At 34.4% G+C, this 13,089-nt stretch overlaps 1 protein-coding gene and 1 long non-coding RNA gene across 8 annotated transcripts in view; one reads left to right on the top strand and one right to left on the bottom strand.

The window, feature by feature from the left end:
* Positions 1–11,147, top strand: part of LOC135166078 (kinesin-like protein KIF12) — a 20,695-nt gene extending 9,548 nt beyond the window's left edge. For 4 of the 7 annotated variants that reach the window (XM_064128044.1, XM_064128043.1, XM_064128049.1 and 1 more), the window contains 9 exons: positions 3,769–4,150; positions 5,954–6,233; positions 6,829–6,923; positions 7,004–7,145; positions 7,959–8,077; positions 9,134–9,591; positions 9,662–9,800; positions 10,371–10,582; positions 10,693–11,147. In XM_064128044.1, the coding sequence (XP_063984114.1) occupies positions 3,769–4,150; positions 5,954–6,233; positions 6,829–6,923; positions 7,004–7,145; positions 7,959–8,077; positions 9,134–9,591; positions 9,662–9,800; positions 10,371–10,582; positions 10,693–11,020 (2,155 nt within the window). In that variant the 3' untranslated portion in view covers positions 11,021–11,147. Of the gene's footprint in view, positions 1–3,768; positions 4,151–5,953; positions 6,234–6,828; positions 6,924–7,003; positions 7,146–7,958; positions 8,078–9,133; positions 9,592–9,661; positions 9,801–10,370; positions 10,583–10,672 lie in introns of all 7 variants that reach the window. The other 3 variants (XM_064128045.1, XM_064128046.1, XM_064128048.1) reach the window with 3 other exon arrangements.
* Positions 9,585–12,976, bottom strand: LOC135166081 (uncharacterized). The gene is made up of 3 exons (XR_010299625.1): positions 12,369–12,976; positions 10,333–12,289; positions 9,585–9,774 (listed from the first exon to the last, which is right to left on the bottom strand). It is a non-coding gene; the product is annotated as an uncharacterized LOC135166081 (long non-coding RNA).
* Between the last annotated feature and the right edge of the window lie 113 nt (positions 12,977–13,089).

A 13,089-nucleotide genomic window follows, 5' to 3' on the forward strand; every position in this document is an offset into this window, starting at 1 on the left:
AATGAAAAAATTAATTTTTTTAAAGCCAATGAGATCTCCACTTGAGATATTTTTCACTTTCCTGATTTGATAAAAAGTCTTTACTCATGAAATAAATATTTCAATGAGTAAATTGATTGTTATTTCATGGAATGATGACAATCACTGAATTGACCTTCTCATGCATCACATTGAACGAATTTTGTAACATCCAAATTTGTATATAATTGTTGTAATCTGGGATTACGTTATTTTTTATGAATATGTTGTTGTTTTGGGGCAGAAATATGAATTTCTTCCGACTCGACGATATCTCGTTACCATCTCAAAGTTTCTTTCCACGCAACAATATCCTCTCGTTCAATTATAATTTACTTTTAAAAAACGTGTTGATTACTGTAATCATATATTTAATCATAAGAATAATTTTCGTTCTCAAGTACACCAAAGAATTTCTGCAAAAAATAAAACTGTCGTTGACAAGATATTAAATATTCTGGTTATTCCAGTGGATGAAAGGAACTATAATTCTAGAGGAGTTCAATTAATTTCAAATCAATCACTTTTAATTCAATTACTTTCAATTACTTTCAAATCAATCGCAGAGAAGGACTAACTGAGGTTCATTGTAACATAACTTTAGTTTGAAAATTTTTCGAATTAATGAGACTTCACCCAAATGAAATTCTCTTAATAAATTTAAGTTTTTCACTCAGTTAAAGAAAAGGATACATTATATATAGAAATATCGTTAATTAAAAGACTCAAGTAACATTTTGCGTCACCGTTTTATTTTTCTAAGGGATCAAACAGTACAATACCTTTGTTAAAACAATTAAATATCCTGATGTATTAGATATGTATATATGTATTTATATAATATAAATATACATTAAATGTATCATTCAATGACATTTATTTTGATTATAATTAGAAATATATAGAATTATAAAACAAATGAAATATTACATTCCATTAAATTTCATAATTGATTTTTTATAAAAATAATAAATTTTGTTGAATGCTCAATTTATTGCATGATATATATACTTTACAATTTTTTTTCTCCTCTTAATTTCATAAAAAATGTGAGTTAAAGACCTCAGGTAACTAAAATATTAATTCTTCTAAATATCTAGGAAAATTGTAATTTTCAATGCTCATTTGCAATAATCATATTTCGAATAATATTATACTCAAACTAATATTTCTATTGCTTTCAACAAACTTGCCCATCATTGTTATCACGAAATTGGGTTTTATAACAACAATTGCAGAATATTTATAAATTCAATAGAAAAATTAAAAACTACAGAATATATTTTTTTAAGCTGAAACATTCCCTATTTTTTCTGCCTCTGTAATTTCATTGAACAACAAATTCTCAATTGTTTGTCTACCAACAATTCCACACTCTTTTTTCTTTTATCACACGCCATAATAGAATATATATTGCTGGATAAAAAATATAAATAGAATGATATATGTTTTTAAATAATAAAAAATATCTCATTTCCCCCAAAATCTGTTCCTTCCAGTCAATAAAGTCCTTAATCAGCAACTGTTGAAATTAAAACCATTTCAATCACTCGAACGATTGCTTTAAACTGTCCTCTGACATTTTAATCACCCCCGTCAGTGCCTGACAACTCACCCCTATTGAAAAAAAAAAGTCAGGTATCGTCATGTGACCTTTGAAACAGAAATAACGTCATTTTTCTCAATGTAACATCGTAATAACATTCATTTTCCGTGACAAATAGTTTCATGACGATTACGAGACATCTAATTCTCTAATGGTCGTAGCGAGATATCGATCTGTAACCCTGGGGAAAAATGATCATAAAAATAAATAAATAGTCTGTATTTTACTGAGGTATTTGGACACCTGGTGATGTGCGTGACCCACTCGTCTCGATAATTGACCCCGAAAATATTTGAATGTAAATTCTAAAATAAATAAAATCGAGTTAATTTAATTGGTGTAAAATCCCAGCCCCTAAAATACTGATAAATTTTTAATGAAGGTCGAGGGAGGAAGTTGAGGGATAACGGGTTGAACACGCCATTGTCTAGCTTCAAATAAATATTGGAGGAGATACTTATTGACTCTGGATTGACGTAAATCAATGGCCTCAGGCGTTTAAACAGCCCGTCGGAAAGGGGAATTATTTTTTAATGAGGGGAAGAGGCTATTATCCCAGGTAAATAGAAAATTAATGGCTCTTGTTTCCCGAGTAACTGGAGAAATTTTCACATTCTGGTGATTATTCACGAGACCATTTCGCTTCATTAACTTGTCGGAATAACTAGCAGGAGAGATTGGAAATCCTTTAACTACGCAAAATGTTTAATCAGAGAATTTTAGTATTGGGTAAAACATTATTTTACACATAATAAATATTTAAATAGTTTTGTTCTTGATATTTTCTAGATACTAAGCACCGTAGTGTTGGATATATTGTATTGTTTACTTGTAATTAATTGACTATTTGAGTATTTTGTATTTACAATCAGTCGTAATAATAAATATTTTGTTGTTTAAAGTAGTTCTACCTTTTTAGTAAATTCAAAGATTATGAAAAATTACACAAAATTATTGGGAAATTCGATCGAAATTGAAATCGTAATTTTTTTCTCGATTTACTCATTGTTTCTGTTAAAAAAACGTTAACAAATCAGAATTTACGACAGTGTCTTATGGACAAATGAACACTTCATTTGCAGTTGAAGATTGACATCTGGATTTTTTGTTCATTAGACGTAAAAAAATCAAAGAATTCTTTGACACTTCACATAGGAGAATCCATCGCTTGCAAAACAAGATTTATTAGTTGTTTAAAAGAAGAAAATGGTTTAAAAAAATTAATACTTCTCGATAGTTAATTTAGATAGTCCTGGCTGTCTATGATTTTTTTTAAATTTTACTTGTGCAATTAGTTAAAAAATTTGGCTACTGAGTGTTCAAAAGTATTATGATTATTATTATTTATTTATTTCTTTTGATGTTACAAATTCTTTTTGTTTTACATCCTCCCCAGCCTCTCTTAAAAATCTCTTCTGGTGTTCAAAAGTATATTTGGTATTTAGTGCGAACTAAGTGTCAAATATTTTATTTAGTATTAATTTTTATACTAAATACTAAATTCTCGCGAAAAGCGGACGATTATAAAACTTCCATTCGGAAGCAAAACTACATATGTACAAAGAGTGACTGTCATATGACCACCATCACAAGCCTCTACTTCTTTTTCACCTTAAATATTTCGATATTCAGTAAATGATTTAAACATGAATACACAATACACAATAAACACACCAATATTTGCTACTTAAACCAAATTTCAATAAAATATTTCTCGACTATATCACCAGGTTCAACGTCCCCCGAGATATTTTTCGCGATGTGAATCGGAAATAGTTCCCTATGAAACGTAAATAGAAATTTTTTTATTTTTCTTTTCCCCAAGTTCTTGAAGAGCTCTCGAAGCCGGGGGTTTCCTCCGGTATTTTCTGGGGCGTTGGGTTGAGGAATCACACAAGGACGTTCAGTTTATCGATTACAGCGAATTTTTTTTATACCTGAGGTTCCGCTGAATCATGTAAAATGTACAAATTTCCTGGTAAAATCTCCTGTCTGATATGTTAACAACATTTTCCCCTCAATTTAGTATTTCAAGGACATCGCCAGCTACATTCCTGGCCTCGAGAGTCAGGTCTAATGTCAAAAAACTGTCTCACTCGTCTTCGTATTTTTTAAAACTAACGAATGATATTTTTTTCCAAAAGGAATGGAAGCATTGAACGCTTGACCGAGGGCGACAAGAGGGTCATAGCTTCCAAGCATCTTCTTCCGGAGGACAACATCAACGTCGTCATTCGGGTGAGACCTCTGGGGGAAAAAGAGAAGAAAGCTGGTGATCAATCGGCTGTTCATCTTCCTGGTGATGGACAGATACAGTGCGAGGTGTTCGTGGGAATCGACAGGAAGCCGAGATTGTTCTCTTACAATGTTGTGTTCGAACCTGCTGCCAGTCAGGAGGATGTCCTTCAGTATTCTGGAATGAAGAAACTCATTGAAATGGCTGTCGAGGGATTTAGCTGTACTGTTTTTTGTTATGGACAGACTGGAAGTGGAAAGACTCACACGTTGACTGGTCCACCTGGTCTGGTAATTGATGATCATTAATTATTTATTATCACAATAATAATTATGAGCAACTGGAGCCTTGATATATTGATTAATTAATTTGGTAGAACGCTTTAAGGCCTGGGTTTAGCCCTCACCGAAGGTTTTCAAGTTTATTTGTGTTTTGATTTTATATCTCCAAACTCGTGAGAGTAGGAAATTTTTTTTGTTAATTTTAATTTTGTTAAAATGTGAGATTATCGAAAACCATTAATATTATTATTTATTTACCGTATTTACCGTATGGATACCCTCTGAGGTTTTTACATGTTGTTCCTCTCTCCTTTAACCCCTAGTAGTGCAGGTACTTGTGCAAATAATATTATTCGTGTCCTTATGGACTAATCTTAATGCTAATTTGACAATGACATGTGTTACATCGTTATCACAGAGGACGAAAAATATTGATATACATTTTTAAAAGACTAGAAAAAATTGTGAACATTTTCAAAGAGCCTTTTTCATTGATTTTGATAAATTAGTAACTAGAGAGAGTAATTAGAAAGAGACCGTCACGAGGACGAGTGATCAATGATCAAAGAAGGTTATTAACAAAGATTTGAAAAGAATTTCTTCCTCTGTTTACTCAGTTTTTAATATTTATGGAAGAGACGTTTTGAAAAGGTTCCCAATTTTTCTAGTGCTTTTTAAAATATGTATTTATAATTTTTCATAGTCTAGCATTCATAAAAAACAATTTTTAATTAAAAAATTCGAGGAGATTAAAAAATTAAAGAATAAACAATCTAAATAACGTGCGGTTAGGGCTGGACCTTCAGACAAATGTCTTTAAAATTGATTTTTTTATGTTAATAGACTCTTGAACACTCCATGTATTTGTTGTAGAAAGGATTTGAGTCTGGCAACAAGTTTAGGGCCTTTGTTTGAAATAAATAAAACGTATTAAGTCGTAATTTTGTATTACATAAATGTCCAAAGAGGAATGTTGATATAGATCTTGACTGCTCAACTAATATCCAAAGCATATTTTATTAAATTGAAGAGTTTCAATAGAAGAATTGAATTGTTAAGCTGGATTTCAAGCGATCGAATGTGGACATAAAGTCGAAGGGAGAAGTCCTGACTTTGGATATGTGACCCTTTATTGTTTCCTCCCAATTTTTCTACCTCAGTCGTCAAATCTAATTAATGCAGACAATAAAGAGGATTCATTAAATATAATTGCCACCATTGACGAGGACAGTTGGGCATTTTTACCAAAATCTGCCCACTGATGAGGCCCCTTTAGCTGATCCAGACGTTTGTTCGTTTGATGATGATTCCATAAACACAGATTCCGCTGATAAATATCAAAATTTAATTGTTTATCATTCATTTCTCGAAACGAATCTCCTTGCGTTCGTCAAACAACTTGTTTATTCTTATTTTATCACTGTGGTTCCCCCTAGTTTCTGTCCTCACGTAAAAATATCACTATATCAATTATTCATAATGAAAGAAATTTTATAAAAATTCTCCACCAATTAATTTTTGAATTACAATTAATTTTCTAATGACACATGGTTTAGGTCGTCATAACCCCATTGAAGTTCAAGAACATGAGACCTAAGTCGACTTCCCCTTTGATTGTGTACACATTTTCTATTTAATCGTTTCAATCAAATAAATAATCATCAGCAGAAGGTGAAGCTCATTGTGGAGTAAAATCATTCAACAGCTAATCAAAATCGTCATTGACGTTGAATAAATTCATAACAGAACCGCCACAATCAATTTTTCAATTCTTTTTTATCATTTAGTTAACGAATTGTTCTCGTCTTCTAGTTCTCCAACATGAATCCCTACTCAGAAGACCATGGGCTCGTGTTCAGGTCCTTCGTCTACCTTTTCAAAATGCTCCAAGAACGGAAAGAATGTAATTTCGTGCTGAGGGCCTCATTCCTCGAGATATACAACGAGAAAGTGATCGATCTTTTAAATCCAGGAAACTCCAGGAAGTCACTGGCTGTTCGCTGGAGCAAGAAAAGTCGGGGTTTCTTCGTGGAGAATTTGTTCACTGTTGACTGCGAGGAATTGGATGATCTGTTGGCGGTGCTGGAAGAAGGTACGAAACACCAGTCCCTATTGACGGTCTCCAGGTCTTCAAAGACTCTAAAGTAGCTCTACCCTCAGGTCGTTATTTTGCCGACCGAATATTTTTTTAAAAATATTTTAAGACGCCAAATTTTCCAACTAATTACATAAATAAAAGTAAAAACAAATTCCTACATCTTCAGGACTTTCCAAATTAAATTCCGGAATGTATGGAGATTTTTTTAAACATTTCCTTCTTATAAACAAATAACAGAACTTTTTTTTCAAACCATTGATTATCTTTTACGAAGTGTCAAAAAAATCTGTGAGTTTTTGTCGTCTAATGATGAAAATTTCAAATTTCAATCTTTGACTACAACAAAAATATGGATTTTTCCATAAAACACTGAGTTCTGATTTTTTTAACTGGTTCTTTGATAAACAAACGATAGCTAACTATAACCGACGAGCAATAAATTAAAAACAATCGATAATTAAATTGAGGAAAAAATTACAATTTGAAATGAGATCGAGTTTTCTAAAAAAAAATTGTGTTGTTTTCTACTAGTTGGATTAATTACTGAATTGTTTTGAAAAATTTATCGTGCCAATTAAATTATTCTCAGGCATGAGAAATCGATCCGTTGGCTCTCACAACATGAACGACCACTCGAGCCGCAGTCACACCATCCTCACCGTCCACATAACGTCAGAACAGCAGGTAACAGTTCACGTACAGAATCTAATCAAAGTCACGAGCATTCAGTTCAAGTCTAATTGGTGTCGTTAATTTTTTATTAGATGGAGAATGGGGTTTTCATTTCTAAACAGGGAAAAATCAATTTTGTCGATCTTGCTGGCAGTGAAATGACCAAAAAGACGCAGAGCGAAGGGAAGACTCTGGAGGAGGCCAACAACATCAATAAAAGTCTCATGGTTCTGGGTAAATCTTCAGAAATATTCGATAAACAATTTTTATGTTTTATTCTTGCGAATGTAAGTCGTGCATTTGATTGATCTTTCGATTCTCGTATTTAGAATGTTATGAAACGTAAAAAGTGATGTTTTTAAATTATGTTTGAGTGCATGTGAGGGAAAATTCGAGAATTGAACGATTCATTTTTCGAAAATTTAACATGAATACCGTAAAATTTGTCGTTAAAAATCTAAAAATTTACCTCATAATAACTATAATTAATCTTTACTTTAACGAGCCGGTTCAGCTCGATCGGTCTGGTAATTCCAGAGATATAGCAACTTTTTTAAATTTCGTTTTTCCTCAATATTTCCAAAACTACTGGACGGATTTCAATTTTGTTTTTCACAATACTCGTCTTCGTGAGACCTTTCTAGATCAATCAAAATATCTACATTTGTCCAGATGAGATTTCGTATTATCACTGTTTTTCGGTTTGATCATCAAAAACCTTGTGAACGCGATAAATTAACAAAAAATAGAAATAGCGAGTTGAAATTTCGTAGACTTTTAGCTCTCATAACACAGAAGGTTCGTATTGCGGGTGGACACAATCGACCAGGTGGTTCCATCGATATTCAACCTTTTGCGTGAACATATTTCTTTAAATATCTCAGAAGAATAACGAATCCATTCGTAAGCTAAATAACAATTCCATCGATATAAATAACTGATCTAAACAAAAAATTGGTAATATGTGTCATCAGTCCATGGTGTCCACCAAATAGACCTCCTACGTTTCTTTTTTGTTTCATTCTCACCATGAAAATTATTTTTCAGGCTATTGTATCTCTTCGTTGAGCGATGGGAAGAGAAAAACTGGACACATTCCTTACCGAGACAGCAAATTAACAAAACTCCTCGCTGATAGTCTCGCTGGAAATGGCGTTACACTCATGGTAATGAAGAAAATCTTTAAAATTCCTGACTAAAACACAGAAAAACATTAATAATCCCTGTTTTATATTCGTGGGAATCCCACATTCAATTTTGAATATCCTAGAGTTGTAAATTCTAGAAATCTGTCCTCCACAGAATGATATTGCGAATATGCACTACACGTCGAGGTTTCCCTTGTCTAGTTAGTTGAATGCTCTTTTCAGGGGAATGGGAAGTCACTTAAATGATACACAACACCTTTAATAAAAACTTGAAATATATTTTATAAACAAAGGTGAACTGCAATGCGCAGATATCGTGGGGAATGGAAAGATCTCCATTGAGATGTTGCCATTCCTATGATGGTCACGATAATACTGGTTTGATAAAAAATAATGAAAGTGGAAAATAGACGTTTTGTATTTCTAACAATTTGGAGGAAAATCGTTGGATGAGAGAGACTGCATTCTGATTGTTGGAAAATTTGATGGGCACATGGGAAGGAAGAGCTTTGGTCCCTGTTGAGAGTATTAAATATTTTGTGATTCCCCAACTGGTGTGGAAAATGAATTTTGAAATGTCTCAGGGTCGAAACAAGCAATAATCCTGCTGATAAAAAATTTGTACTAAGCCGAAAAATGATTATTGCACTCGACAATATAATAATTGAGGAAAAAATCTATAAAGTAATTCCACACGCAGAGTTTACCTTCAATAAAGGGATTAGAACAGTCTTGTAATGAGTAAGGAAATGGAATGGTTCCTTATAGGTGCAGGAAATTGAGAATTATTTTAATACAACGATGTGAATTCTTAAAGAGAAAATATACTGATAGATAAATTGAGCAATATTCCGAAAACATTCAAAAGAATTCTATAGTTTTATTATCCAGTAAAGGAGGCGCCTGAGATTTTTGAAGTTTTTTTATGAATTTATTGGAGAATTTGCTCGAGACAGAAATTGAGATTGTCCTCAAAAAAGGAACAAAAAAAATACTAAATAATAAATCTATTGACACGCAACCATCCGATTGAAATTCAGTGAAAATAATCTTGATGATCTCCTACTTTTTAAGATCGCCTGCGTCTCTCCCGCTCGTTCCAACGCCTCTGAGACCCTCAACACCCTCAGATACGCCGCAAGAGCCAAGAAAATTCGCACAAAACCAATCGTCGTGATGGATCCACGGGAAGCCCTGATTTTAAGCTTGAAAAGAGAAGTCGGAGCTCTGCAGACTGAGAACGATCACCTCAGGGCTGCTCTTCACCTGGGCAACGATCCCCTGACAGCCATCACCACTGAATCCCTGGAAAGGAGGCCACCCATTCACTCCCCTCAGGTGGACATTGACAGACTGGCCGAGATGGAGTCCCCAGAGCTCAGCCAACTTGTTCGTGCCTACATCACTGAGAACGAAGCACTCAGAAGGGAGAACGCTGAACTGTATGCCACCAGGGATCAGGTCGTCAGAGATCAAGAGCTCGTCTGCAGGGAGAATGAGAGACTCTTGAAGAAATTGGAAGATGTGAACACGTGAGTTGGAGATGATATAATTGATGAATCATTTGATTCAATGTTTTAATTCACGTTCTGGTGATTCAAGGGTTTGTTGCAGATCTCCTATCATTCCTGCACGACCCACTTATTCTGCGGAGATTCTTAACAGTTCGGGGAGCAGTGAACAACTTACTGGGGCGACTAACGTGTGGACTAATCCTAATGAAGAGACGGAATTTTCTAAAGTAATTGAGTATTTCAGATGTTGAAGACTACATTTAGGGTGTTTTATTGTCAGGTCGATATCTTATCGATGGGATGAGCTCCTTTTGAATATTTTCATAGTTATCAAATTTTATAAATAATCGGATCAGACAGTCTCTAATTAGACGACTAAAATTTGGAAAAATTCTACAGAATCAATTGTATCTAAATTATATTTTGAGAAGTGTTGATATTTTCTTGAACATTTCCTCCTTATAAATAAATCATAAAACTTTCCCAAACGATGAATTATTTTTTACGAAATATCAAAACAAAATTTCTTAATTTTTTACGTCTAATGATAAAAAATTCAGATTTTAATATTTGACTATCACGGAAATATTGATTTACCAATAAGATACTTCAGTTCTGATTTTTAAACTTTTTTTTCTTTGATAAAATGATAATTAAATTGAGGAAAAAGGTGCAATTCCTAATGTGATGGAGTTTTCTAGAAAATTTGTGTAGTTTTCGATAATCTTTGAATTTACTAACGGTCTAGAGCTGCTTTACCTTCATTCAGAAGCTCATTCCAACGTTTAAAATTCCAGAATGGTCTTGCGACTAATATTCTATCGACCCTGGAGACCGGAATGCCGGAGAAAGTCCTGAAGGAGCTGGACAAGCGAATTGTCGGGAGTTTTTCAAATATAGCAGAGACGTACAGAGACAAGAGCCACCACCGCAGGCACAACTCCTGGGACAATGGAAATGTATTCACAGACAGTCCAGACCAAACTTCCTCTCCAGTAGACAGTAATCAGTAAGTAAAGGACACGTCGTCCCCACTGGTGCCCCTCAAATGGACATGTGCTCGTGCTTCGGCTGTCACTTTCAATTTAAATTAATCGAGATGATTTCTTCTTCAATGAGTTCCAGGAGAACTCCCTTCAGGAGGACATCGACAGTTCCTGAAGAGAATCATTCAAGATCTGCTGGTCTGCTGGGCCCTAGGGTGGCTCCAGTTCCGTATTCCATTGATGGAACACCTGATTCGATGCTGTCAGGGCCTTTTCTGGAGGGCCAGATGTCCGCTCCAACCACTGGGGAGTCTGTAGACCCCACCACCCCCTTTCCATCGGTCTCTCAACCATCATCCCCATTGGAGAGGCGCAGAAAATCGGGGAAAAGGGATGAAAAAATTCACAGAGCCTTTGGTAGTCCTGTCATGATGAACAGGGCTGATGCAGCTTTTGAATAGGCATGAGCTGATCTGTGCTATGGCCTACGTTAGGCTAGAACTAGTCCATTTTCAATCATCTTGTCAGAAATGTGTGAATATAATTCCGTTTTTCCAATAAAGTTTAAACTATTGAGTTTTTATGAAATTATTTTGTCAGATTTTTACTTTTGTCGTGAACAAATTATTTGTTGAGAAAGAATCCTTAACGGAGCAGATGATTTTCGTTTTGTTCAATCGAATTCGACAAAAAAAATGGGCGATATCGAGGTATCTTGGGTAATTAATTAATGATTCAGTAACCGAAGGAGGAAATTGTTGAAATGGAGAAATAAATTTTGGAGCGATGAAGAATTGATTGTGGCTGTTCTGTTTGGAATGTAGTCAATGTCAGTAGTGAGTTTGACCACCTGGGGAATGATTTTACTTCATAATTAGTTTCATCTTCTGTGGAGGATTATTTATTTGATTTGATTGACTTGGATGAAAAATGTGAACACAATAGAAGGGTCAAGTAGCTCTCAGGCTCTTCAACTTGAATGGAGTTATGTCGACTTAAATCATCTGACAATAGAAAACTAATTGGAGTTCAAAAATTAATTTGTGGAGAATTTTTCTAAAATTTCTTTCATTATGGACAATGTATATAGTGATATTTTTACATAAGGACAGACACTAAGGGGAATCACAGTGATAAAATAAGAATAAACAAGTTGTTTGACTACGGCGAGGAGATTCATTTCGAGACATGAATGATAAACAATTAAATTTTGATGTTTATCAGCGGAATCTGTGTTCATGGAATCATCATTCGAGGAAAAAATTCTGGGTCAGCTAGAGACCCTCATCAGTGGGCAAATTCTGGCGAAAAGCCCAACTGTTCTCGTTAATGTAGATAAGTAGATTTAATAAATCTTTCTTCTTTTCTGTATTAATTAAATTTGGTGGATAACGCAGAAAAGTTATAAAGAAACAATAGAGTATCACACACACATCCAAAGTCAGTACTTCTCCCTTCGACTACCTCTAAATCTAGTGCACACTTTCGATCCCTTAAAATGGAGCTTAAATTCAATTCTTCTATTGAAACTCCCCAATTAAAAAAATTGCTTTGGATATTACGTGACCAATCAAATAAAATCTATGTCAAGTTAACTCTTTCTTTAATCACTTTTTTCGGGCTCTGTCGACATAACTCTTTGGAAATTCATTTCATCCAAAATTGCGACCTAATCCATGTCCTTTATTCCAAAAAAAGTCACTCAACTTTTCCCAAGACTCAAATCGTTTCTGCAACAAATGCATTTCAAGTTTAAGAGTTTATTAAGATGAAAAAACCAATTTAAAAAATAGACTTAGACCGTTTTACCCTTTCGCTACTGAATAGTTGTGGAGTCTGTCCGACCATTTGCCAAATCGATAATCATCTGTTTGTGATGCGATTAAAAAAAATCAGTTGAACTAAGGGCTTAACCAACTCGAATGTCAACCTCAAAATTCACCGACTTCTGAAATTGTAGTAGTCCAGTAACAGAAAATTAATTAACAAAGTGCCTAATCAACCAACTCTCAAACCATAGTTGATCTTGAAATTCACTGAAGTTAATTTTTTCCATATTCCCCAATCTCCAAAATGTATTGTCATCCCCTGAAATTAAACCACCACATGACCCATTGACACATCTCAAAATCTCCCCCATTTTCATGTCTCAATTCGGTAGAACCTTCCAGAAGACTCACGAGACGAAATGAACTGTCCTAATTAGATAAAAAATAATTATTTGCCTTTTACGAAACCGAACCTCACACAAGCAGTTGTGACGCCCACATATCAACAACAGCCCTTCATAAAAATCCAAAAAATTATTTTCTCTGTAATAACAAAATTGGTCAGTTGGTCACGTGAACCCTCTAGACTCCTCTGAATCATCCCCAAGTGTTTGTTTTCACAGATACCCCTGACCTACCTCGTCACCATCATCAAAGACACCCCCCTCCCCCTTGGGCTATCGCAAAATTAACAAAATTCAAAGTCCTCCGTGACATCATCCTCGCTGTTACCAACCGAGCGCCGCCGTCATCATATCCAA

Source organism: Diachasmimorpha longicaudata, chromosome 9, assembly GCF_034640455.1.
Source record: "Diachasmimorpha longicaudata isolate KC_UGA_2023 chromosome 9, iyDiaLong2, whole genome shotgun sequence".
Taxonomy (NCBI): domain Eukaryota; kingdom Metazoa; phylum Arthropoda; class Insecta; order Hymenoptera; family Braconidae; genus Diachasmimorpha; species Diachasmimorpha longicaudata.